At 38.7% G+C, this 27,961-nt stretch overlaps 2 protein-coding genes across 2 annotated transcripts in view; one reads left to right on the top strand and one right to left on the bottom strand.

Moving 5' to 3' along the window:
• Window positions 1-151, bottom strand: part of ABCA12 (ATP binding cassette subfamily A member 12) — a 291,771-nt gene extending 291,620 nt beyond the window's left edge. Inside the window, exon 1 of the mRNA XM_078450550.2 lies at window positions 58-151. Coding sequence (XP_078306676.2) covers window positions 58-151 — 94 coding nt within the window. The remainder of the gene's footprint in view (window positions 1-57) is intronic.
• ATIC (5-aminoimidazole-4-carboxamide ribonucleotide formyltransferase/IMP cyclohydrolase) lies at window positions 29-27,961 on the top strand. The gene is made up of 16 exons (XM_060623467.2): window positions 29-168; window positions 472-598; window positions 4,077-4,153; window positions 5,062-5,128; window positions 8,555-8,643; window positions 9,202-9,353; window positions 9,681-9,837; window positions 14,355-14,480; window positions 15,420-15,527; window positions 16,378-16,463; window positions 17,836-17,925; window positions 18,936-19,064; window positions 24,025-24,117; window positions 25,358-25,540; window positions 27,280-27,435; window positions 27,730-27,961. The coding sequence occupies exons 1-16, from the start codon at window positions 150-152 to the stop codon at window positions 27,847-27,849; spliced, it is 1,779 nt and encodes a 592-aa protein (XP_060479450.1). The 5' UTR covers window positions 29-149; the 3' UTR covers window positions 27,850-27,961.

The raw sequence follows: 27,961 nt of genomic DNA, 5'->3' as shown, positions 1-27,961 counted from the left end.
GGAAGGGCGGCTGGGTCACGTGGCAGGTCAGGTGACCGCTCGGCGCGCCCCTCTTGCCTGATCGCGCGCGTTCTGGGCACTCGGCGCCCCTCCGCACGTGGCGTGCCCGCAGCTGCCCTCGCTCGTCCGGGACCCCGCAGCCCGCAGCCATGGCACCCGGCCAGCTCGGTGAGCCCCTCGCGCGCCCTCGCGGAGCCACGCCCTCCGCGTCCCTTCCCCGCGGCGTCCTCAGCTCACAATGGCGGCGCCGGGCTGCGCGCCGTGACTGCAGGCTCGTGGTCCGTTCGCTGTAGCGCGGCTGGCAGGTGTCTGACCCGGGGGAGGCTCCGGGTTAGGCCCGACCAGTGTGGGCCGCCGTGATGGCCTTGAGTTTCGTGACCGTCCTCCCAGCCGATCCCCCCACTCCCCAAGGCCTGGAAGGACTTCGTGTAATGTACTGCGAGTAGTGAGGGGAGATGTCTTCTGTTTCAGCCTTATTTAGTGTCTCTGACAAAACGGGCCTCGTGGAATTTGCCAGAAACCTAACTTCTGTTGGTTTGAATTTGATCGCTTCTGGAGGGACTGCAAAAGCTCTCAGGGATGCAGGTCTGGCAGTCAGGTAAGGCACAGCTTAGTTTTTAAGGTAAGTCCAATCCGAGGAACGGAATGTGATCCCGTTGACCAGAAAGGAATGCACTCCGAGCACAGAGACTGAAAGAAGTCATTTACTCCTTCCAGCAGTGTTGGGAGGTTGGCACACTACTTACACACTTTGCAGAAGAGGAAAGTGAGGCTCAGATTTAGTAACTTGTGCTCAAGTTTACAGAGCACCGTGAGGAGTTAAGGGTTGAAGCCCCAGGAGACCCCATTTCAGAGCCCTCTTTCTTAGCCCCTTCCTATAGAAAATTAATTTCGGCAGGCCATTTGTTATTAAAGAAAAACCCAGATTACCTGATTCACGCGATTCACGTGATATGTTTGGACTGGCTCTGTAGAGAAACTGTTGACATTGTTAAGATTCAAGACTTCCTGTGTTCCCTTACCACCTCTTAATGATATGAAGGTGCGGGTCTTTCATTCATTCCCTTCACAAGCTGTTCCTTACCTGGCTAAGTGATGGGAAGAAGGAATGAATAAAACATAAATCAGCTGCCATTCCTGACCCCAAGGAGCTGGCATTCTGGTGGGAGAGTGAGGAGATAACTACTGAGGGGTAGAAAATGAATAAGGCTGTAGGAAAGCTCTAATAAATGGCAGTGACTTTTTTTTTCCTTTAAGCTTATTTATTTTGAGAGAGACAGAGACTGTAAGTGGGGAAGGGGCAGAGAGAGAGGGAAAGGGAGAGTTCCAAGCAGGCTCCACAGTGCCAGCACAGAGCCCAACGGGGGGCTCCAACTTGTGAAACTGTGAGATCATGACCCAAGCCCAAACCAAGAGTCAGATGCTCAACTGACTGAGCCACTCAGGTGCCCCTGGATTACTACCTTTTTCATTGTGTAATCCTGCCTTCTGTAGCCAGCTTTCCTAAATTTGACAAGTTCAGATGGCGAGAATGCTTTATTTTCTTTATTAAATAAATGCTTTCTATTTTCCAAAGTCTTTTTGCATCATCTCTCTGATGTTCTCATAAGAACCCTGTAAGAATCGTGAAAGACAGGCCAGCCTTTTCTGAAGAGCAGCAGGGTGAGAATCCAGTATCTGTTCTTTCTTTTGGAGCATGATGGATGCTGTTGTAGTTGGACCTTTCAAATTAAGCAAGCTCCTCTTCTATAGCCTATTTTTCTCCACCAAACTTTGTATCATGGGACCGTTTCAGACATAATCAAAAGTAGAAAAAGGTAACAAGTCTTCATGTTGCATATCCATTCTTCAGTTTAAATACTTGGCAGCTGTGGAGCCTTGTTTGATCTCTGCCTCTACTCACTTCTTGCTTACCTCCATTATAACTATGTATTTCTTACAAATTGGGAATGTAAATGTATTTCTCTCCCATTAGAGCGTGAGACTGTTCACACTTCATATTATACACACACGCACACACTGTCCTGTAATCCTAACAACTTTTCAGTGTAGGTAGTATTATCCCCATTTAATAAATAAGGAAACTGAGGCACAAAGAAGTTAGGTAACTTGCCCGAGTTCGTAACAGTTAACACAGCTAGTAAAAGGCAGAGCCAAGATTTTATCCCAGGAAGTTAACCTGGAGGTTGAGGTAAACTGATGAGATTTTAATTGGTGACTCTACAGCAGTGGGCATACCGAGACTCTTTGAAGACTGCAGCTGCTGCATGCAAATTCTGGAATACAAAGGAGCAACAAGCTTTTTAATGACCCCACATGGTTTTTCATTCTAAGAATAGATCTGCCTTCTCTGTTCTTAGCAATCATCTTCAGTTGGAGAAACTGGATTTTATTTCCCAAATGCCAGGAAAGGGAATTTTGAATTGGACAACATGTCACCAGTTTTTAGTGTGTGTTGGAACTGTGTGAGTCATTAGTCAAACACCAGTCATCTGCAGATGGCCCTTCATGGGAGACTGTACCCAGGAAATTCTGTATCCTTTTGGAATTTGCTGCTTTAGTTTTTTTTAATGTTTATTTTTGAAAGGGGCGGGGAGGGGCAGAGAGAGGGAGACAGGATCTGAAGCAGACTGTGCACCTGCAGCAGTGAGAATGATGTGGGGCTCGAACTCACAAACCCACAAGATCATGACCTAAGCTGAAGTCTGATGCTCAACCAACTGAACCATGCAGGTGCCCAGGAATTTGCTGCTTTAAAATTTTTTTTTTAACTTTTATTTATTTTTGAGACAGAGAGAGACAGAGCATGAACAGGGGAGGGGCAGAGAGAGAGGGAGACACAGAATCTGAAACAGGCTCCGGGCTCCGAGCTGTCAGCACAGAGCCCGACGCGGGGCTCGAACTCACGGAACGCGAGATCATGACCCGGGCTGAAGTCGGACGCTTAACCGACCAAGCCACCCAGGCGCCCCAGGAATTTGCTGCTTTAAAATATTTATTGTTTTTTTATTATAAAGGCAGTGTATGTTGGTTGTAGAAAATTTGAAAAATGTAGAAAATTATAATGAAGGTAATAAATAGTTTATAATCCTGTTTAACAGTTGATATGCTTCCAGTCTTTTTATAAACATCTGTTTAATTTCATAGCTCGTACAGAAGATAGTTTTGCTTCTTGATTTTGTTCACCTAACATATTGTCAGCATTCTTCATGTCATTAAAATTTGCTTGTAAATCAGGCTGGGGAATAGGGGAGTTCATGTCAGTTTGGTGATAATGAATCGATATTTAAACATTGTTTTGCATTTGGCCGGGCCCTTTGTCAAAGTTTGAGATTGTTTTTTCCAGCTTTTTTTTCTGTGTGAAACTTTTAACATTTTACATAGATCTCTTAATTCTTTGTTTAATGCTTTGAATGCACACCTTACGTATTTAATTTTAGTAGTTCTGTGATTTTTTTAAATGCTCAAACCTTTGGGGGTACCTGGGTGGCTCAGTCAGTTCAGTGTCTGATTCTTGATTTCGGTTCAGGTCACGATCTCACAGTTCATGGGATCGACCCCCGTGTCAGGCTCTGAACCTGTTTGGGATTCTCTCTTTCCCTCTCTCTCTGCCCACCTCGCTTGCATGTGCATGCTCTCTCAAAATAAATAAATAAACATTTTTTTATTTTTAAATAATCAGACTTTTGATTCATTGGGAATTTATTTTTATGTGTAGTAAACTCGGATTATTCCAATTACGAATATCACCTTACTAAAACACAATGTTTTATTTTCCCACTCATTTGATATGTCATCTTTATGCTTGTTTATTCTTAAAACTGAATTCTTGTTTTTACTTTAGTCTGATTCTGAGATATTTAGGGGATTAGTGCTTTTTTGTATATACTGCTAAATTAGTTTTCAATTGAACGCATGGCTTACAATTCAGTTTCTGAATTCTGAAAATTAAGGCCCTGAAAAATCCCCCCCAAATGAGAACTGTGGACGTAATGTTGAAAGATGCTTTGGAATAGCATAAAATGGAAAAATGACAGTTCAGTGGAAACAGCAATATCCTGTTCATCTATTTTCAGAGATGTCTCCGAGCTGACGGGATTTCCTGAAATGTTAGGGGGGCGTGTGAAAACCTTGCATCCTGCAGTCCATGCTGGTAAGTGGTTGGTATCTTCAATTCAAAACAATCAGTGGTCTTCAGGAATATTTTGGTTGACTACTTTATAGAATAAATGAGGAAAAAGGCAGGTGATAAGCCCCCCCAAAAATTACCTGTGAGTCTGTATTGGCTTTGTCACATTTGCTGCTAAAGTTCATACTACGTTAGACACTGTTTAGAATCTAGAATGCTTTATTATGTGATGGATTCACATCGTTTTCCTCTGCTTGCTTTTAGTCCTGATAACTAAAAGTGTTATTTCCTTCTGTAGTTAATGAAAATGTTTCAGTTTCTTGTGTGAAAAGATTTATTACACTCCACACTTAGGATAAAGTATCACAGTGTAACTGACTATCAAAATAATTCTTTTTCAAAGTGCTTTAGTTTTGTTTATTCATCTGAGACCAAGAGTTACGTATTAACCAAAAACGGTAAGAGATAGGTGTATTGCTAATTACAGTTATAGTAAAATTTGGCAGAATAAAATCCTTAAGCTAAGGAGGATCACCAGACAAGCCACTTACTTTTGGGAGCACATACATTAATGGAACTGGCAATGGTTATGTGAAAATTCCTCTTACACTTTGTTGCTTAAGAAAAGGGGGAATAATCGGTGTGCCTGGCTGACTCACTTGGTATAGCATGCAGCTCTTGTTCTCAGGGTTGTGAGTTCAAGCCCCATGTTGGGTATAGAGATGACTTAAAAATGAGAAATCTTAAGAAAAGGGAAAATGAGGAACTTATAACAAAGCTTTTTAAATATGCCCACTAATCTTTCACTATTTTGTTTTCTTTATCAGGCAGTATTAGAGGGTTTAACTTGATTGATGGGACCATATTGGAAAGAAGTACCTTATTATAATGTGTTTTTTTTTTAACTTAATACTTTAACTTTGTTAAATTAGGAATCTTGGCTCGTAATATCCCAGAAGATAATGCTGACATGGCTAGACTTGATTTCGATCTTATCAGGTAAAAATTTTGGAGTTGCAATTTTAATACGTTGAGAATCAAAGATTGTAACCATGACAAACACGGTGCCTCCCTTTTAAGACTAAGGTTAACAATAGGTTTAGTTTTCTGTTCACTCACTGTAAACGTTTATTGAATACCTTTTATGTGACATTGTACATACGTGAGCATTTTTAGTTCTGCCAAGTTTATATTACCAAAATTCACGTTTAAACTAAAACAAAAAGAAAACAACAAAAAGAACTTTTTTTTTAAAGAAATTATGACCTACATTTTGATACATATTAACGGTGTACTTATTTGCATAAAAATATGCACTGTTTCTTTTCAATGTATATAACACCTTTACTCAGATATTTCTATACCATATAATTTCCCAATTTAAAACACAATTTAGGGGCGCCTGGGTGTCTCCATCGGTTGGGCGTCTGACTTCAGCTTAGGTCATGATCTCGAGGTCCGTGAGTTCGAGCCCCGCATCGGGCTATGTGCTGACAGCTCAGAGCCTGGAGCCTGCTTCAGATTCTGTGTCTCCCTCTCTCTCTGCCCCTCCCCTGCTCACACTGTCTCTGTCTCTCTCAAAAATAAAATGTTAAAAAAATTTAAAAAAAAATAAAATATACAATTTAGTGTTATTTAGTAGATTCGGATTTGTACAGCCATCACCACAGTTAAAATTAGAACATATTCATCATCCCCCTCACCCCCAAACCCCCACACCCATTAGCATTCATTCTTCATTTCCCCCCAAATTTCTAACCCTATGTAACCATAAATCTGTTTTCTCTGTCTGAATTTAGCTGTACAGGTATATCATACCAATAGAACCAGATAATGTGGGGTCCTTGGATTTCTTAGCATGTTTTCAAGGTTCATCCATGTTCTAGTATGTCTTAATACTTCATTTTTTTTATTACTAAAAAATAACCTATTGTATAGATATATCCTATTTTATTTATTGTTTTATCAGTTGATGGGCATTTGGATTCTTTTCACATTTTGTATATTAGGAATGAGGCAGTCATGAGCATTCACGTACAAGTTTTTGTATGGACGTGTGTTTTTACTTCTTTTGGTTATATACCCAGGAGTGGAATTCCTTGGTCATCTGGTAACTGTGTTTAACCCTTCTAGAAGCTGCCATACTGTTTTTCAAGGTGCTGATCATTTTACATTCCCTGTAGGGGATGTTTCTGCACATCCCCACCAACATCTGTTAGCTAGCCTTTTGATTCTAGTGGTTCTGGTGGGTATGATGTGGCATCTCATTGTGATTATTACTGGCCTTTCTTAGTGATGTTGAACATCTTTTCATTTGCTCATTAGCCATTTTGTATAGCCTGTTGCAATCCTTTGCCCATTTTTTAATTGTTTTTAATAACATTACTAAGCTGTAAGAGTTCATTTTGTCCTATTAGGTGGATTGTTTTTTCCTTTCTGTAATGGTGTCCTTTGACTATCACAAAAGCTTTAAATTTTGATGTCCACTTTACTTTTTCTTTTGTTGTCTGTGCTTTTGGTGTTATATTTGAAAAGCAGTGGCATAATCCAAGATAATAAAGATGTAAGAGTTTTCAGTTTTAGCTCTTATGCTTAGGTCTTTGATTTTTTTTTAAGTTATTTTTTACATATGGGTGTGAGTTAGAGGTCCAACTTCATTCTTCTGTATGTGGCTGTCCAATTGTCCCAGCATCGTTTGTTGAAAAGACTTCTTTCAGAACCCCATTGAATGGTCTTGGACACTTGGCCTATATCTCTGTCATTAAGCCAGCACCACATCATTAGTTTTATCTTTGTGGCAAGTTTTGAAATTGAGAAGTGTGAGTCCTCCAACTTTGTTGGTCTTTTTCAAGATCATTTTGGACATTCAGGGTTTCTTGCATTTCCACATGAATTTTGGGGTCAGCTTGCCCATTTCTGCAAAAACCAGAGTTGGAGTTTCATAAGGATTGTATTGAATCTGTATATCAATTTGGGAGATGTTGCCATCTGAATATTGAGGCATAAACTGGGGTGGCTTTTCATTTGTTTAGATTCTTTAATTTTTTCAACAATGTGTACTCTTTAGCACACACGTCTTATGCCTTTGTTAAACATTCTTAAATAGTTTTTGTTTTTGTTTTTGATTGTACTGTTAGTAAAATTGTTTTCTTAGTTTCACTTTCGAGTTTTCATTGCTGATGTGTGTATAGTTCAGTTAATTGTATGTCCTACAGCCTTGCTGAATTCAGAGATAATAGTTTTTGTGTGCATGTATGTGAAATACCTTGATTTTCTATATACAAGATAGTGTCATCTGCTGATAGAGATACTTTTACCTCTTCCTTTCCAATCTTGATGCTTTTTATTTAATTTTCTTTGTTAATTGACCTGGCTAGAACCTCTAATACGATTTTGAATAGTGGGGGTGAGAGTGGACATCCTTGTGTTGTTCTTGATCTTAGGAGAAAGCATTCAGCCTTTTGCCTTTAAATATGATGTTAGCTATGGGTTTTAGGGTTTTTCTTTACTACCTTTTATCATGTTAAACAAGTTCTTTTCTATTTGTTGAGTGTTTTTATCATGAGCGGATGTTCAGAATACTTTTTGTGCATCTGTTGAGGTAGGTGGGTTTTTGTCCTTTGTCTTATTGACATGGGCTATTACATTAACTGGTTTTTAGATAGCAAACCAACCTTACGATCCTGGGGTAAACCATACTTTGCTGCCATGTGTGCTTCTTTCTATATTTTGTTGGATTCAGTTTGCTAGGTTTTTGTTGAGGAATTTTTTGTTTTTATCAGTTTTTACCAGTTGTGCTTATTTCACTGTGTGTGAACCTGCCCACAGAGCCCCTCACGTTGCAGGCCCAGGCACAGAACTCTACTCCACTGGTTAATTTTAGATTAGTTTTGTATCTTAAATTATTCTTTTGGCCTTACTGTTGCTGCTGTTGTATATGATCTCTCTGAAGACAAAACAAATAAATACTTCACTCTTAGAATGGTCTATCGTTTTTCATCATTATACCTAACCCGTTGGAAATAGAGTCTAAAATTGAATGTCGAAGGTAATAGTGATTGTATTCCAAAATGAGGATGTTATCTATAGCCTTGTATTTTGCATTTCTGCTAAAATTTAACCAAATTTTTTAATGACTGGATCATATCATAGGAGCTAAGTGTACCTGGACAGCAACATTGCAAAATGATTTAGGGGAAATATGTTTTGAGAGTACCTGCTGACCGAAGCCACTTATATTTACCTATGTTCTGCAACAGTGGGAGCTCCTGATGTCTCAACATACTTTTTAGAATTCTAAAATGCCAGGCTTATGTTTTACATCTTTAGACTCTTTGGTCTTGTTAAAACTACTGACTGACTTACATGTAAACCCCATAAAGTTTGTGTTTCTAATGGCAGCTAAATCCTTTTTTTTTGGCTTAGGGTTGTCGTCTGTAATCTGTATCCCTTTGTGAAGACAGTGGCTTCTCCAGATGTAACTGTTGAACAGGCTGTTGAGCAGATTGATATTGGTAAGTTAGAAAAAACATATTTGAAGACTGACGGGGGGATTATTATATCTTATTTATTTATTTTTGGACTATTTACATTTTTTAATTTTTACTTTTTGCTTTTTTTTATTTATTATTTTTTAGAGAGGGAGAGGCAGGTGTGGGGGTTGGAGGGCAGAGAGAGAATCTTAAACATGCTCCACGCTTGTGGAGCCCAACGTGGGGCTCGATCGCGTGTCTCTGGGATCATGACCTGAGCCAAAATCAAGAATCGGATGCTCAACTGACTGAGCCACCCAGGTGCTCACTGGCTGTTTACATTTTAAAAGATACTTTGTTTTGATGTTCACTGAAAATCAAAAAATTGAGAGAGCAGAAAATAGTTACTGCTCCAAGATTGTGTTCTGGGATGACCATAATTCATCTATATTTTCTAAGCTCTTTCTTTATATAGAAATACCTCTGGGGTACATTTTCCTTATTTTTTTAAGGCAAAAATTAAGGTAGAAATACGTATACAGTGACTTTATTTAAAGGAGGCTAAAGTCATGGAAATACAAATTGTCTTGTTCTTCTAAGGTGGAGTAACCCTCCTGAGAGCAGCAGCCAAAAACCACGCTCGAGTAACAGTAGTATGTGAACCTGAGGACTATGTGGCCGTTTGCACAGAGATGCAGAACTCCGACAGTAAAGACACCTCCTTGGAGACTAGACGCCAGTTAGCCTTGAAGGTGGGGATGCACTTTTATCGAGCAAAGTGTTTGCCAAACCAAATGGTGTTCAGTTTTTAAAGACCATGTCACTCATCAGGCCTCTGCTTGGAGCTGAAATCCTTTTCCTGTAAGTGAAGAGAACCAAGCATTTCAGAGGTATAATGTCAAAAAGTTGAAAGACACTTGAAAAGAGAATGATTTGTTGTGTTCTTTAGTGATAGTGGGTGTCTTTCTTGCACAGACATGTGTGGGAAGGAGTGTGGTTTGCTCTGTGCTACCTGAAACCCTCTCGCCCCAACTTTGGTAAATGCTGCTGGTATTTCACAAAACTTACCCTTTTTGTAGGCTTTCACTCATACAGCACAATATGATGAAGCGATTTCAGATTACTTCAGGAAACAGTATAGTAAAGGAATATCTCAGATGCCCTTGAGGTATGGAATGAATCCTCACCAAACTCCTGCCCAGTTATACACGCTGAAGCCCAAGCTTCCCATCACAGGTAAAGGATGTGTGTTAGGTGGCATAGTTTGCTGTGTGTGGGTGTGTGTGTCTTTCTCTGTATTATATCTGATGTGGTTGACATTGAAAAGGTAAATGAAATTACATCATGCCTTTTAAAGCCACTGGAAGTCTGAGGTGCTAGGTGTTCTCATGAACAAAATCTGTTGAGACAGTCATGGGTTCTGGAGAGAGGTCAGGTTGGAGATGGAGTTTGAAATGTCCTTGGCATATAGATGATTTTGAAGATGTGGGACAGGATGGATGGATTTCCTAGAAGAGGTCAAGATGTGGAGGGACCAGCTGAGGAACACAAGGCTAGAAGACCGGCAGGGCTCCAGCTGGTTTGGAGTGCTGCTAAGAACAGGAAAGTGACTGTTTGATCCCGGAAAAATTTCATGAAGCAACTTCCTTGGAATGATGGTTCTGGAAGCCCAGTTGAAGTTGGCCGAGATAGGAATGTGAGGTTAGGAGATAACAATAATAAAGATAGTTCTTTGAACAGGAAAATCAGTTAGGACTTCCATGGGTTTGTAGAATTAAAAGAGGCTTTTCACTTTTTTGTCCTGTTTTATTCTTGAGGTGGGCATTAGAACACGTGCTACTGTCTGGTCGGGGACGGGGTGGGGCGGGTTGCATGCGTGCAGAGGGCAGGGGAGAGAGTTGTGTGTGTGAAGGCCTTGGGTAGGAGTGCTGGCCTCGGGTGACCACAAGGACAGCTCTCTTCATACACTGGGAAAGCAGGGCGAGAGCACGCTTGTTGGTACATGGGGTGGCAGGAAAATGCGGGTACTCCTGTCTGCTTCTCCTTTCCCTTGTTACCAGCAGAGAGAGAGGAGCAGGGAGCAGGGTGGGAGATTTGAGGAGAATTTCAAATACTCCTTTCTTTCCCCTTCCCATTCACTGGATCCAGTCCTATTTTTACCCTACTTCAGATACATTTGGAATCTCTTCTAACACTGTGCCAGCCCCCTCAGTCACCCCAAAAGTCTCCAGACTGCAACAATCTAATTTCTCTCTGCTTTGTCTTTTCTACTCATGGCAGAATAATCTTAACCATGTAAATCAGGTGACGTTACACCCAATTTGAGACCATGCATTGGCTTTCCTTCCCACTTGAATGCCTGTGCAGGTAACAAACCCTGTTATCTGACTGCTCTTCCGTGGCAACCCTCCCCTACCCCATGCTCCTCAGCGCCTTGTTTCCATTTGGTCCACAGGCACAGTGTCTGCGGCCTTTGCTCTGGTCTTCGAGGTCTTTTTTGCCATTCAGATAATCACCTTAAAGTCACCTCCTCAAAGTTTTCTCTGATCACCCAGACTGAAGTAGCTGCCCATCACACTTTTCTGACAACACGACTTGGTTGCATATACAGTAAAACCTTGGTTTGCGAGCATAATTCATTCTGGAAACATGTTTGTAATCCAAAGCACTTGTATATCAAAGTGAATTTCCCCATGAGAAATAATAGAAACTTAGACGATTTCTTCCCCAACTGAAAAATACTCATATAAAAATGATTACAGTAATGTAATATGATACAAAATAATAAAGAAAATACAAAATACAAAGAAAAATAAATTAACCTGTACTTTGAAAACCTTCATTGCTCATGTGAAGGAGACGAGAGAGGAGGCTTATTGTGTAGGACGACTTTGACTATCACTAAGGGAATTACTGCTGTCTATTGGCTCAGTGGCATCTTCTTTTTATGCAACTTGAACAAGGCACCTATGTAATGATACTTGGTTTTGCCTCCTTTTGAGGATTTCATGGAAAGTTGACATTGCATTGTCCTTAAGCAGATTCATCGCTCACACTGCTGCGGCTTTATTTGGGTGGTGCTTTTCTACAAAATTTTGCACTGTTTTCCACATTTTACATATCTCCCTAATCTCATTACAAGTGAGGGATTCCTCTGCCTTTTTCTTCTCCTCTGCAGACGAGACACAGACTTAGACTTACAAAGTCTTGCAATTTTGGCCACTCACATAACCTCATTCGTACTTTTCGATGATTTTCTTCTTCCACTGTAATCATCGTCTTGCCGCCTTTCTTTTCAACCTTTTTCTGCGTAGGGGCCATTGCATATGCTCACACGGATGTTGACTATAGTACAGTATTAATAAATTCTTGTCATACACTGTATTGAATGTAACTGGCAATAAGGCAGCAGAGGAAAGGGTCTGAATGAAGGAATGAAGCAAAGTTCCTAAGCTGACTGTTGTGTGGAAAAGCAAAGGACTGTCCAGAGGTGCCTTGACATGACAAAAAATACACTGGTGCCAGTTGTGGGCACCTTCCGATGTTCTGAAAAATCCCTGATTTCTGCCAAACACCACAAGCTGAGATGGAGCATCCGAGGATGGTAGACAATCACCCCACAGTCCTGCAGTGAGAGAGAGAGAGAAGAACCATTATCTTTGTTGTGATCCTGTGACATTTGGAGTCACATACTACTCATTGCAAGACATTGCTCATTTATCAAATTAAAATGTATTAGAAATTTGCTAATTTTGCAAGTTTGCTCGTCTTGTGGGATACTTAGAACAAGTTACTTACAATCTAAGGTTTTACTGTATTTATGTTTTACTTGTCTCCTCCCATTTAATCATCTTCTCCCGAGAACAGAAACCTCAGCTTTTTTCATAGCTTTTTGTTCATCGCTGCATCCTCAGTACTTAGAATATTGCTTGGCATGTTTCCTAAGTATTTATTGAATGAATACCTGGAAATTTGACATTTTGTGTGAATTTTTACATTTAGATTTCTTAGAAGAAATTCTCCTGTTTTATTCTCAGGTATTTCCTCCTTATAATGTTTCCCATTTAAATTCTGAGGCAAGAGATACTTCCATGTACTTTCAGTTCCCGTATTTTTCATTTTCAAAAGCTATTTTGTTCGTGCTGGTCAAGGGAACTCTTTTTTAGGAACTTTTTTTTTTTTTTTTTTTTTGGTAGATTTTATCTTTTAAAGTAGTTAATAGATTCACAGAAAAATTTCTCAGAAAGTACAGAGAGTTAGTTCCCAGACATTCCCTCCCTCTGCATCTCCTCTCCCCAGTTTCCCCCTTTTACATCTTGTATTAGTATGGTATGTTTGTTAAAATTGAGGAACTAGTATTGATTCATTATTAACTAATGTCCACTTTACATTAGGGCTCACTCTTTGTGTTGTGTATTCTGTGGGTTTTGACATGTATAATGTCATATATCCGCCTTGACAATATCATGCAGAATAGTTTCACCAACTAAAAATTTTGTCCATTCTACCTCCCTGACTCCTGCTGCCATTCATATTTTTACCATGTCCATAGTTTTGCTGTTTCCATAATGTCATAAGGTTGGAATCATACAGTATGTAGCCTTAACGCTAGCTTGTTTCATTTAGCGGTATGCGTTTAAGTTCCTCTGTGTCTTTTGGTGGCTTGAGAGCTCATTTCTTACTGTTTAACAATATCCCATGGTATAAGGATGTATCATAGTTTATCCATTCACCCCTTGAAGGACATCAAAAATGGAAAGACAATTTTTAACAGTTATAAAAAGTTGCTAAAAACTTTCAAGTTTTGTGTGGACATGTTTTCAACTCATTTGTATAAGTATGTAATATTTTCTCTTATCGTTTTCTACTTATTGCCTATTTTGTTTCTTCTCTGGCTCTCCCATAATCTCTATGAAGACAGTGATTGGGGGATGAGACATTGGGGGCGGGGGGCTAGCTTATTCACTGATAGTATTATCCCCATTACCTACAACAGTGCCCAACATTGTTGTAGGCACTCAGTAAATATTTGTCAGAGTTTTATTTTTAGAAGTATGTATTATCCAAGATAATACAAAGGAAATGCAGTTATAAATTGGCTTTTAACTAATGGCTCCCATTTTTTTGTATGTGCTGAATTTATAATTTATATAAATATATATAAATATTTATCTTGCTATTGTCAGGAAAATAGGCAGTGAGAAACTCTGAAATTGTAATCTTTTTAACTGCATTTTAGGCAGAGCCTACTGAGGCTGGTATAAAAGAGGAAAAATCCAATACATTTTCCCCCATCGCAGCTCTTGCATTAGTTTGTAATAATGTTTTTGTATTGACAAAGTTTACGGATTAGATTTTGTACTACCTCTAGAATTGCCATGACTGTTCTTAGTTCTGTACTAAAGTGGATCCCTGACGATCACTGGTCTTGTTCTCCTGTTCCTGAAATCACTGTTGGTTTATTTCTAGATTGGCTAGATTTGGTTTCTTCAGTAGCATATAACATATAGCATATGTGAGTGTGTATTGTATATTCTTTTTGGGCAGGGGGCCAGTGAGGCAGGCTAAGGCTCTAGTGTTTTGGTCTCTGTTTTCATCAGGTTCTTTTATGTTTGTGTATATGTCTTTGCCTCTTAATTATACTTCTCTGAAAACACACTCGTGCAGCCTTGACATAGGTTATGTTTTCAGCACTGTATATCTGACTTGATTGATCCTGCTTGGTAACATGTTGTGTATGTTTCCATATGTAGTTCTAAATGGAGCCCCCGGATTTATAAACTTGTGTGATGCTTTGAATGCCTGGCAGCTGGTGAAGGAACTCAGAGAAGCTTTAGACCTTCCTGCTGCTGCCTCTTTCAAACATGTCAGCCCAGCAGGTAAAGCACTGCTTTCTGAATGCTCTGGAACTGTTCAAAATGCACTTTTTAATTTTAGAAAGAATTGACATGTTCTAATGTGAAGTCTCAAACCACTTTTTTCAAGTCTGTTAACAATATTGATATGTGGTAGCATGACAAAATTTGGTAGTAAATTAACACATAGATGTTATTTATGTGTATGTAATTTTGTAACATTACTGTGAGATAAGAGGATCAGGAAAATGCTTTTTTATAGTGGAAACAAAAAATAAAGTAGAATGGTTTAATGCAATATGGCTAAATATTTTTCCACAAGGTTGAAATAGAACTGATACAAAGAAGTTCTAGGGGCACCTTATCTGTAACTTTTTATAGCCATTGTATAAGATACATTTTTACTTCTATGGCTAAGTCAAATCTAACACATAATTCTTTGAAGCTTATTTGATACTAAGGTGATATAAACAGGAAAGAAATAAATGGTATGGGTATCAAGCCGGGTGGAGGGAGTCAGTAATGAAGCAAACTAACTTTGTAGATGTGTGGTGCTGGCAGACCCAGTGGTTGTTTTCAAAAGGCAGAGAGAAGAGATTCCCCCCTCCTCCCCCTCCCCTGCAACTGTATTTTTGTTGTTTAATTATCTGGCCAGATTTTTGTGTAATTTGGCATGGACACTAGAAATTAGCTGCATAGACCAGATGTTAAGAAAAGTTGCTTTGGGGCGCCTGGGTGTCTCAGCCTGTTAAGCGTCTGCCCCTTGATCTCAGCTTAGGTCTTGATCTCACGGTTGTGAGTCAAGCCCCGCAATGGGTTCTGCGCTAAGCACGGAGCCTACTTTAAAAAAAATATATATATATATATACGTGTATATATATTGTATATGTATATATATTGTCTTGATATAGGAGATGATAAGTAGTAACACGTGGGGGTTTATTTTATGGTTTTCCATACCAGGTGCTGCTGTTGGAATTCCACTAAGTGAAGATGAGGCCAGAGTCTGCATGGTCTATGATCTGTATGAAACACTTACACCCATATCAACTGCGTATGCAAGAGCAAGAGGTCGGAACAGTAAAAGGGTTTTTGTTTCTTTGTTTGAAAAAGAGAAAAGAATGTTTTATCCTAAGTAGAATAAAGTAGTAATATCTTTTCTTTCAGTAAAAGATTCCAAGTTGTCTTTAATTTTTTTTTTTTTTATTAACACTTAGGAATGACTCTATGAGTGCCTTAGAATAAATTTGTTTATAAAAGTGTGTGCTCCTATATTAATGTAATAAACGGAAACATAATTAGAATTTGGTGCATCTGATTTCACATTAGGCTGTTGAGTACATTGTTTAATATATGACTAAAACTATATGGTTGTTTTAACTACACTACATTTGGTTAGAGTTATTTTTTATGTATTTCAGAAGTATCTAATTCATGAGGTTAATAACCTGTGAATATTACTGTAACATTTATGGAAGATCATTGAGAAACTTGACAGCACTGTTCACCTTCTACAACAGGGTTAGCAGACTGTGGCTCATGGGCGAAATAAACCCAGCCTGCCACCTACTTTTGTCAATACAGTTTGATTGAAGCAGGGCCAAGTCCCTTTGTTGATGGGACTGATTTCTACAATGGCACCGCTGAGTAGATGTGACAGAGACAGTGTGCCTGCAAAGCTTAAAAAGTATTTGCTATCAGGCCTTCCACAGAAAAAGTTTGCTAAATGCTGCCTTAGAAGTTAAAATTAAAGAATACTTTGTTATGATCATTTAAGTGGCTTATTAATCTGTTATTTAGATCTTATATAAATAATAGAGTTAAATTTAGAGAAATGGATTTTATATGATCATATTGAGGTTTTTTAAACATCTTTTTCTATGCAGAGACCATTTGTAACACTTCATTTTTATTTTTATAGGGGCTGATAGGATGTCTTCATTTGGTGACTTTATCGCATTATCTGATATTTGTGATGTCCCTACTGCCAAAATTATCTCCAGAGAGGTTAGTGGACTTTCCTGTATCTTGATCCAGGCATAACTGAGTAAAGCTCTATTTGTTCATAGTTTTCATTGAAACTATAACTTCTCATATTTATTTACACCATTTCTAAATTAAGTTTATCATTTAGAATGTTCATATTTTATGTAGAACGTGAATCCTTGACTGAATTGTAATTTTGAGATTTAGTGAGTGTTTCAAATGAATATTTTGCTATTATGATAAAGTTTTAATTTATATATTTAGGTTTTTTTTATATTCTCTAGTAGTCATTATCTTAATGCCAAAGTTAATGTTTCTAAAGAGCAGAGGATGATGTAATAATGATAGCCTTACCGTAAACCTTTGTAGATCTGTAATGAAAGATGTTGTATAGGGGAAGATTATAAACTACTCTGAAAAACTAACCCCCATTAGTTGGATACCAAACAAGCCTTCTGGAAAGGTGGGTTTTGGGGCAAGGAGACAGACTGAAAGAAAAAGAAGATAACTTGGAGGGAAAACGAATAGGTAGAAATGAAGGCTACATGAGCTTGACAACATTTAGTTGCTTTGGGGATTCTCCCCATGACCATTACCATCCCTCTACCATCCCCATCCACAGTGGAGCTGACCTGCTGTGTTTTATGTTCTAGCATAAGGCTTTGTAGTAGGACTTCGCTGTCTTTCAAAGATGTTAAATATGGTCCCTTTGTCTTGCTATTGAGGTACTTGCTTTGCCTAAGGTTATTAGCAAAGATGTAATCTGATCCCCATGCCCTGCTCTTGTGGAACTTGCTTTGCCGAAGGTCATTTTGCTAGTACTGGCGGAGAGGGCACTGGAGAGGGCACTAGAGCGGGCTCTTTCTAGTGCAAAACACTTCATGAACAGGATAGTGAGAAATCGTTCTTCTTCTTAAGGTACATGTATTACTGTGAATCATTTGTTTGTTCTTAGTTAAAACTGAAACAGCCCGAAACCCTGAAAGGAGAGCAAGTGAGATAAAGTCAGCTGTAGAACTCTGTGTTCTAATATAGGCTTATCTTTTCCAGGTATAGGTACTAGCATTATCTGCTGGAGAGAGAAACCAGAAAATGCTGCTGCATTAAGACAGATAATTGTGTTTAGATTGCTTAGGAAATGTTCCCTAATTTTTGAAAATAGAAATTAATGTTTAAAGGTCGCCTGGGTGGCTCAGTCGGTTAAGGGTACGACTCTGGATTTTGGCTCAACCCAGCATAAAGCCCTGTGTTAGGATCCGGGCTGAGCATGGAGCCTGCTTGGGATTTCTTTCTCCTTCTCTGTCTCTCTCTCTCCCCCCCCCCCCCCCCACCTCTCCCTCTCCCTCTCTCAAAATAAAAACTTTAAAAAAATTAATGTTTAATATATTTATAGGTATCTGATGGTATCGTCGCCCCAGGATATGAAGATGAAGCTTTGAAAATACTCTCTAAAAAGAAAAATGGGAGCTACTGTGTTCTTCAGGTTAGTTTAATTCATGTTTGAAATAGTAATTTGTTTTCTTATGTTTCTTTTCCCCCATGTTTAATCTTTTCTTTATGATGACAACTTTTGAATTTACCCTTTACTGAAGTTTCTTTAATTTTTAATCCTACAGGGTTTTTTTTCTTACTATTAATTTTTTGGTTTAAGATGAGGGTAGCTTCCTTAGTCTTAGTTTTAAATTCTAATTAAAAAAAAAAAGTTATTCAAAAGGTGTTAAATTTAAATATCATTTGATGAAAGGCCTCCCCATCCTTCCTTTTTGCCACTATGTTACCTCTTTAAAAGTAATATTTTAAATTTCTTGCTTGTCTTTTCTGAAATAGTTGGTACTTTTTAGGAAATACTTGCATTTCTTTTTCTTTTTGTTGTTGTTTTTTCCTCCTGACACAAATGCATACAGTCTGACCATCTTGGAAGTTTGCCCGGTATGGGTGTAGCTTATGTAGCCAGTCACCCAGTCATTAGCCACCACACACGCTCTGCAGTGAATTAGGACCGGGTCAGTCTGTGATAGGTCCTGCTCCTCTTTGAGGTTGTCCCATCAAATTTTATGTCTTAATGGGATTTCCTAATAGCTTTGCCAGCATTGTGTTCTTTAACTTTTTCTTCTTATCAATAGGAGATAAAAATGGCATCTCATTGCAGCTTTAGTTTCCCATTATGTGTGTGGTGAACATCTTTTCATATTTAAAGTATTTTTTATTCCTTATTATAAATTATCAGACTATATTCTTTGCCTATTTTTCTAATTGATGAGATTTTTCCTTACTGATTTTTACACACTCTTAGGTATTAGGGAAACTAGCCCATAGTCTAAGATCAATATTGATGCCTGGCCATTCTATTATACCCATAGTGAAAGGATCTTACACATGCTTAAATTAGAAAAAACGAATATAAGCTTGCTTATAATGATTTTTTTGTAAAGTTAAATGAAAAATGTTAAAGGTTGTAGATGTGTTGGTTTTGACTCTATATTTGTATTTTAGATGGACCCGTCTTACAGTCCAGATGAAAACGAAGTTCGAACTCTCTTTGGTCTTCGTTTAAGTCAGAAGAGAAATAATGGTGTCATTGACAAGTCATTGTTTAGCAATGTTGTGACCAAGAATAAAGATGTAAGTTTGAAAATATCTGAACTGTATGCTAGTTACTCAGTGAGTATTTTTAATATTTATAAGCTTATACATTTTTAAAGACTCATATTTAAAAATGGTTGATGTGCAAATGTCTAGCTCATTTTTAAGTTATCAAGTAAGTTTGAGAGCTTAAAAAAAGAATAAATTATGATATTAGAAGCTAATGTGTGTATGTACATAGAGATATTTATCTTCATTTCTACATAAATGGCATCGTATCTTTTATGATTCTGTTCCATAACTTGCCTTTTTACCATGCACTAAGCTTGCAAATATGTTTTCTATATCAGTAAGTGTAGATCCACATCTTCATCTAAAAGGCCACATGGCGATCCATGTATAGATGTACTAGGATAGATACTTAGATTGTTTCCATTTTCAGTGCTGTGATCAGTGTGTTCACGTAGTCAAGTTTTTGTTCTTGTGCTGTTTGTCATCTGTTAGGAACGACACATTCCTAGGATGATAGTGGTGATTTTTTTCTAGTATTTATATATACCCTGTCATTTAATATGCATAGCACTCTGGGTGGGGGTTGGGGAAGGGTGACTACCCGATCATCTCTATTGTAAAGATCACAAAATTGTGACGTCAGGTACAGTTAAGAAATTTGTCCAAGGTTGCATAATATGGAAATGGATGAGCTGGTATTTCTTTTCTGAAATCTCTTAATTGGACCTTCGATTTTGAAGGATATTTTTGCTGGTTCTAACAGCTCTACTTCCCCCGCCCCCCGCCCTGCCCAAGTACTTAAGATGTGTAACTACACTGTTTTGTGGTCTTACCTGCTGGTATGTCTGGTATTTTTGATTGAATGATTGGGTATTGAATGTGAGAAAACTATAGAGCTATTTTGAAGGTCTGGACGGTGTTTTTTTCTTCCCTCCAGAAAGAGCTGACTTCTCCTTTTGGCAGGCAGATCAGATGGAGTCCGACCATCTTTATCCTGGCAGGAATTAAGCTGACTTGAATTTGGGCTTAAATCTTTGTGAGGACCAGTCTGTTTACGGTTCACCCCTGCTCTGCTGAAAGCATCAAGGGTCTGCTAGTATCACTTTTCCCTGGTGTACTAAACTCCATTTTTGCCACTTATTCCTGTAACACTGCCAAAATTTGGGCTCAGTTCCTTTACCTTTTAGCTTACTGCCTTTCAACTTAGAAAATGCTTGAAGCAAAAAGCATACGGCTACACTCGTTTCTTCCTACTTCCTTTATCTCTGGGATCTTTGCCTCTCAGTACTTGCTGTTTTACTACCTCACTGTTGAGCCTGTTTGTTTCTGGAAAAGGTTTAGTCTCGTAACAAGTCATTCATTGTAACAAATAGAAAATGAGGAGGTGCAATTGTTCCCAGGTCTGACTCCTGAGGCTTTAGGTAGAGTTGCTGAAAGTAAACCTCAGAGCCTTTATTGGAATAATTTGATCTGTTAATAAGTATATGGTGATTGAGACATGATTTTTGTTGTTTTATTCTTCCATTTTTATTTTTAAAAATCAGTGGTGCCCTGAAGTAAAGGAACATGGTAGGCATTTCATATATAAATAGCTTTCAGTCATTTGCAATCTACTCCTTTGGTCAAGGCTATTAAGTACTGGGATTTCCAGATGGAAGCATGGTTTTGTACCATTGTTACTGTAGGCAGCTCACATTATAACATAGTAATATGAGGCTCTTTTTCTTCTTACTTTATTAACCTGACTGGTTAATGTGTCTTTTTAAAATACTGAAACAGTATTGTCCTAGATTCCATAGTACCTCTGTTGACAACCCTGCCTGCCTATTGAGACTCTTACTTTTGTAAGTTTTCCTTATAGGTTTGTAGGTATTGGACAGATGAATAATTTAACAGTATTTGATAGATTTTGTACCTCTGACTGTACTAACTTAGATGTTTTTTTACAAGGAATGAAGTATGGTTTTAATGCCTCTTTTATCTAAATTTTTCTCTACTTGTATGTATTTTTAATTAGAAATTTGGAAAGTAAAGCATAAGAGTGATGGTTTTATCTTTCTTTGTATTGCCCTCTCCTTTGAAAGCAGTGTTTTGTTAACTTTTCAGCCTCAAAATCCTTGGAGGTGTAGAACAGTGGGAGAAGCATAAGGATTGATTGTGCATTAAGAATTAGTGAACATGGGGTGCCTGGGTGGCTCAGTCGGTTAAGCGGCCGACTTCGGCTCAGGTCATGATCTCGTGGTCAGTGAGTTCAAGCCCCGCGTCGGGCTCTGTGCTGACAGCTCAGAGCCTGGAGCCTGTTTCAGATTCTGTGTCTCCTTCTCTCTGACCCTCCCCCGTTCATGCTCTGTCTCTCTCTGTTTCAAAAATAAATAAACGTTAAAAAAAATTAAAAAAAAAAAAAAAAAGAATTAGTGAACATGGTCGAAATATTTCCTCTTCCATTTTTCTTAAATAATGCTTTAATTTGTTTTAACTATTTGTGCCATGTATATATGACTGGATTCCTTCACTCCCATCCCCATACCATCTCCCCCTTGAGATGTCTTGTCTCACATTTCTTGATCCTGTCTCAGAATACCAGGGTTACGTTTCAGGGCAGACCTGTAGGAAAGCTGGTTTATGTTATTCATCTTTCTTAGAACCAAAGGAATAAAATGTATAGTTGGTGACTCAAACAGATACAGACAGGAAAGGATATACTACATTAATACTATCTTAGAATAAGAAATTCTTAAGAAATTCTTTTAATTGAGCTTTTAATTTTGAAATAAAAATGAGAATTATAGATTACAGGCACTGTTAAGAATTCCCATGTCCCCTTTGCCCCATTTCCACTGATGGTAATATAATGCCTTGTAATACTGCAGTACAGTATCACAACCATGGTAATGATATTGATACAGTTAAGGCACAGAAAGAATGCTTCCACGACCACAAGGATCCCTTATGTTGCTCTCTTACAATCACACTCCCTTCCTTCCTGCCTCCACCCCCTCCTTAACCTTGGGTAACATCTAATCTGTTCCCCCTTTTATAATTTTCATTCATTGCACATTCATGAGTGAGTTTTTCTGTGAACATAAGTTCATATTCCTCTGTTATAAAAGGCCCAGGAGTATCATCAGTGGCTGCTGGGTAGTATCATAGTTGCATATTTAGTTTTTTTAATTGCCAAACTGTTTTCCAGAGAGCCTGTGTGATTTTGTGTTTTACACCAGCAACATGTGAGTGACCCAGTTCTCTGCATCCTCACTAGCTTTTAGTGTTGTCGCCCTTTTTAGTTAAGTGTGTGGCAGTATCTTGTGATTTTAATTAGCATTTTCTAATGGCTAATGATGGGTGTTTTTTCATATTTATTTTGCCGTCTGTGTATCCTTTTTAGTGAAATGTTTCTTTGTGTCTTTTGCTCATCTTCTAATTAGAATGTTTTTGTCACGGAGTTTTGAGAGGTCTTTACTTACTTAAATAGTAGTCCTTTTTTGGTTATGTGGTTTGCAAATATTTTCTCCCAGTCTGTACTTAGTCTTGTTTTTTTTTTTAACTTTTTTTTTTTTTTATGTTTATTCATTTCTGAGAGAGACAGCATGAGTGGGGAAGGGGCAGAGGGAGAGGGAGAGGGAGACACAGAATCCGAAGCAGGTTCCAGGCTCTGAGCTGTCAGCACAGAGCCTGACATGGGGCCTGAGCCTATGAACAATGAGATCATGACCTGAGCCAAAGTTCGATGCCCAACCGACTGAGCCACCCAGGCGCCCCTGTACTTTGTCTTTTTATCCTCTTCATACAGTTTGCAGAACAGAAGTTTTAATTTTGAAGTCTGATTTTAATTTTGATGAAGTCTGATTTTTCCCTTAGCTAATTGATCAGTTAGCTGCTGCTTATAGTCTTTGTCCACATAGATAATCCTTCTTTTCAGTTTGTATTTGCTCTTTACATTAAACATAGTGACAGGGGCACCTGGGTGGCTCAGTCAGTTGAGCATCGACTTTGGCTTGGGTCATGATCTCACTATCCGTGGGTTTGAGCCCTGCATCGGACTCTGTGCTGACAGCTTGGAGCCTGGAGCCTGTTTTAGATTCTCTGTCTTCCTCTCTCTCTGCGCCCCCCTCCCCACTCATGCTCTGTCTGTCTCTCTCTCTGTCAAAAATAAACAAACATTAAAAAAAGTTTTAAACATAGTGACATTTCTGGCTATAGCAATTGCTTTATTCTGTTAGGACTGGTAGTTCACAAGTATTTTTGAATAGTTTCTACTTAGAATATTCTAGACAAAGCAGAAAATGATCGTAATTTGATTTTTCCTCAACAGCCATGGCTCTGTGTAGACATCACAGTTGTTTGTGATACCTGTGAAAATTATTCTCCATGTTCTTTCTCAACATAAACTTTATCATGTTTCCATATATGTTCCTTGGCACTGTGGTAGAGAAAGTATTATTTGTCGGTTTAGGAATGGATATGGTACTTCACAGCATGATATGTAAACACGCTTAAGCCGGAGTTGCTGCAAAATGGCATTAGTTTGAGTCCGTGATGCACTAGGCACTGTTGAGTTCCACGACAAGTATGTTGAATGTTGATCTTTTTCAGTAAAACACAATAGTGATTTCTATGAACAGTTAATTCCATTCTATCATTTGAAAGGTACAACTACTGGGCGCCTGGGTGGCTCAGTCGGTTGGGCGTCCGACTTTGGCTCAGGTCACGATCTCGCGGTCCGTGAGTTCGAGCCCCGCGTCGGGCTCTGTGCTGACAGCTCAGAGCCTGGAGCCTGTTTCGGATTCTGTGTCTCCCTCTCTCTCTGCCCTTCCCCTGTTCATGCTCTGTCTCTCTCTGTCTCAAAAATAAATAAACGTTAAAAAAAAAAAAATTTAGAAAGGTACAACTACATCATAGGTCTATAAGAAAATGACCTGTAAGATGCTTAACGTTTTCCATTGGAGCTACAAATTCCACTGTAGTTGACCGCCCTGTGTCTTTTCAGTTGCCAGAGTCTGCGCTCAGAGACCTCATTGTAGCCACCATTGCTGTGAAGTACACGCAGTCTAACTCCGTGTGCTATGCCAAGAATGGTCAGGTAACCACACTCTCAAACCCACTTCGGGCAGACTGTTGTTTTTCAAAATGATATTCGTCCCTCAGGTGCTAGACTGCTTGGAAAGGAAAATTGGCCAGGTTTTTCTTTTCTGGGTTTGTTGGTATCTACTCAGTAATTGGTAGACCGTTAGAGCTAGTGATGATCACAAAGTATCTTCAGAATGACATATTAAAATTGGTCGTATTACTTCTTGCCCAGACTGAGTTAGCACATTTGGGTTAGTGGGACTGTAATAGCCGCTATAAAACTAGTTTATTCACTCCCCTCCTCCTGATGGCTGTGATATTTCCAGTGAAGAGAGAGTCAAGAATAGTACTGCTACCTATTACTCCATATTTTTGTAGCTTGTTGGATATTTTTGCGTTATTTCTAAGGTCATTTTACCAAGAATCTGTAGACTGCAAGTTAACGTGATCTTTTAAAATCAGGTTTACTGAGACATAATTTATATACAATAAAATTTACTCTTTTTAAGTGTTGAATTTTGAGCAGTTTGCCCACATTATGTAGTTCGATGAATGACCACTACCATGAGCAAGGTGTTGAATGTTTCTTATAGACGTCAAGCGAGATATTTCACTTGTTTCCTAGTGGGCTGAGCCGTAGAAAGCAGCACTGAGCCAGCTCCTCCTGGGGGTCTCTTCTAACTCTGGACTGAACTGGTTCTGCTTTCGCCATAGCTTCCGCGGCGTTGGGAGCCCTTCTCACGGTGTCTTGAGCTCTTCTTGGCACCTGTTAAATTATTTGTCCCATAAGTGGGGGAGGGAAAGTGTGGATATTCATTAGCATGTGACCTGGAAGACTTTGAAATTCAGAATTTTAGTGATTGTCAACTGTTAAAAGACTGCTTGTCTCTGTTAACAAAAACTTGGGGGGATTGTGGCTACTGGTGTTCTTGGAGTCGGGTTCTAATAAGTTCCAGTAAGACTGTGCCTCACTACTGATGTCCAGGAGTTCTAGAAACTTACAGAGTATTAATAGCCATACTTCAAATGTCACCAAAGAGGTAAAATGTGTTAACAGTAGTTACTGACATCTACTCTCACCCTTAATAACTTAAGAATTATTTGTATTTTGGCCTACTGTTTTTTTCACAGAATTTTCACAGATAGATTTCACAGATCAGAATTTCACAGATAGATTTTAGGAAATGTGCACAAAAGACCCGTTTAAAAAAAATATCGAAAGAGAGATTCATCTTAATGTTCATGTTCTTCAGGTTATTGGCATTGGAGCAGGACAGCAGTCTCGAATACACTGCACACGCCTTGCAGGGGATAAGGCAAACTACTGGTGGCTTAGACATCATCCACAAGTGCTTTCAATGAAGTTTAAAACTGGAGTGAAGAGAGCAGAAATCTCCAATGCCATTGATCAGTATGTTACTGGAACCATTGGCGAGGTAAAAGTCACTGGGTTTGTGAGTGGAGTATACTGGTATGCTCACTCTTTTCTGTAACAGGTATTTTTCTTAAAATTTTACATTGTCTAAAATTGTAATTCTAAACTTTTTACCAATTCTCCATTGTCTTCTGTCTTTAATTTTTTTGTTCATCGTTAATCCCTTTCTGATACCACAGACCTTCCTTGTCTTTTAAAATTATAACCATTGGTTTAGTTTTATAACTTTGTACTTTCCCTGTTGGTTTTGAACTTTTGATGGCAGGGACTATTTTTCACCTATCCTGAGGCTTCTTTCACAGTGCCAACCAAGCATGATGCTTCTGCATGATAGGTGTGTATTCAACATGAAATACAAATTATCTGATAGCGGGTAATCAGTGTCTTCTCCCCCTGCACTTTCTTCTCTTTTTTTCTTTTTTTTAATGTTTGTTTTTGAGAGAGAGAGAAAGAGCGTGAGTGCATGGGGGAGGGGCAGAGAGAGAGGGAGACACAGAATCGGAAGCAGGCTCCAGGCTCTGAGCTGTCAGTACAGAGCCGCATGTGGGGCTTAAACTCATGAACCGTGAGATAATGACCCAGGCCGAGGTCAGACACTTAACGGACTGAGCCACCCAGGTGCCCCTTTCCCCTACACTTTCTACCAGAGTCATTAACAACTCAATTTTTGTTACATTTCATATTTAATGTCTTCTATTTTGAAGAAAGCATACGGGTGCATTAAAATGACAACTGTTGGTGTACGTGGGTAGCTCAGTCGAGCAAACCATGATCTCACCGTTCATGAGTTCGATTACCACATTGGGCTCGCCGCTGTCAGACTGCCAGTGCAGAGCCCACTTTGGATCCTATGTCCCCTTCCCTGTGCACATCCCCCCCTTGCACTGTGTCAAAAATAAATAAACGTTAAAAATAAATAAATAAGTAAAATTGCAGCTATCAAGTAGCCTGCTAAAGATCTAGAATTTAAACCTATATTTGGACATAGCAAATGTCAATAAATCCTATGTGGAAAGCAAAAGAGAAGTCTGGTAATCGGATACTCGATAGTCTCCTGAGGAGGTGAGTTAACCACATTACGTTGTCCACAGGATCAGGGACAGGAATCCGTGACATCATAAGTGTCACATAAGTGTGCCTTATAATCATAAAGTACTTAAAACATAAGCCTTTCTTTTTTTACTCTAATATTGGTATTATCCTGTTTAATATTACTAGTGAAATCTTGCTCGTAGTTCTGGAAGGATCTTTATATGTACGTGAACAAGAGTTAAAAGTATGTTGTTTTAGCCAACAAATCATCCAAAATGGAAGCACCTTTTTAAAAATGTGAATACCGTGAATCATACCTTGATTTCATCTGTATGACTGACTGTAGACTTGAGGCTGTGTAAATATAGTTCTAGAACATCCATCATCATCTGTTTGCTTGTTTTGATACAGGGATATAAAATAGTAGATTTAATTTAGACAGAGATTAAGAAACAAAATATATTTAGAATAAACTGATTTTGAAAGTAAATGGTATAATCTTTATTTGGTACACTTAGAATTACTTTTCTTAATGAAATGTTAAAAGCATCAAAAAAAATTCTGGAGATGTAAATTGGAATGAGCCATTATTTATAATTAAATCCTGGGACAAATGCCCAAGTGCTTTCTGGCATTCTGATTTGCATCAGATAGTATTAAAGATTGTATCCAAAATCTTTCTTTCCCCTCTCCACCCCCTTCTCATAGGATGAAGATTTGGTAAAGTGGAAGGCATTGTTTGAGGAAGTCCCTGAACTGCTAACTGAAGCAGAGAAGAAAGAATGGGTTGACAAACTTAATGAAGTTTCTATCAGCTCTGATGCCTTCTTTCCTTTCAGAGATAACGTAGACAGAGCTAAAAGGGTAAGTGTGGAAATGATGTGCATTTGCACAGAATTGATTATGATGTAAAACTACTTCAGAAACCCTGCTTTTGGTGTTTAAGTTCTGTGAGTTTTATAGCCAAGTTATGGCAGTGTGATCAGTAATATTTAAGTATTTTACTTTTCCATTTGATGTTCTTTTGCTCTTTTGGCTGAGCGAATCAGTCTGTATTGTGAACCCTTGTTAGCTTATGCTTTGTAGAGGAGGATTTTGGTTCTTGAGTGTCTTCACCTGAACTTGTGTCTTGAAAGTCAATGTCTCTTCTCCCCGCAGAGCGGCGTGGCATACATCGCTGCTCCTTCTGGTTCTGCTGCCGACAGAGTTGTGATAGAGGCTTGTGATGAACTGGGAATAATTCTCGCTCATACGAATCTTCGGCTCTTTCATCACTGATTTCGTTGCACAGTATTTTATGGTTTGCTCATGTGTAGGTGAAAAATCGCATGTGACCTTTTGACAGATGCCTTTTTTAAAAAATAAAACATTAAGTCTTAGTTATCTTGGA

This window comes from Panthera onca, chromosome C1 (assembly GCF_046562875.1).
Source record: "Panthera onca isolate mPanOnc1 chromosome C1, mPanOnc1 haplotype 2, whole genome shotgun sequence".
NCBI classification, from domain to species: domain Eukaryota; kingdom Metazoa; phylum Chordata; class Mammalia; order Carnivora; family Felidae; genus Panthera; species Panthera onca.
This window is presented reverse-complemented; position numbering and strand designations above follow the sequence as displayed.

Excerpts from the sequence above, each read along its gene's own strand:
- ATIC (XM_060623467.2), top strand. Across the intron at positions 8,644-9,201 it reads TGTTGAGCAGATTGATATTG|GTGGAGTAACCCTCCTGAGA; the intron begins GTAAGTTAGAAA and ends TGTTCTTCTAAG. Across the intron at positions 9,838-14,354 it reads GCCCAAGCTTCCCATCACAG|TTCTAAATGGAGCCCCCGGA; the intron begins GTAAAGGATGTG and ends TTCCATATGTAG.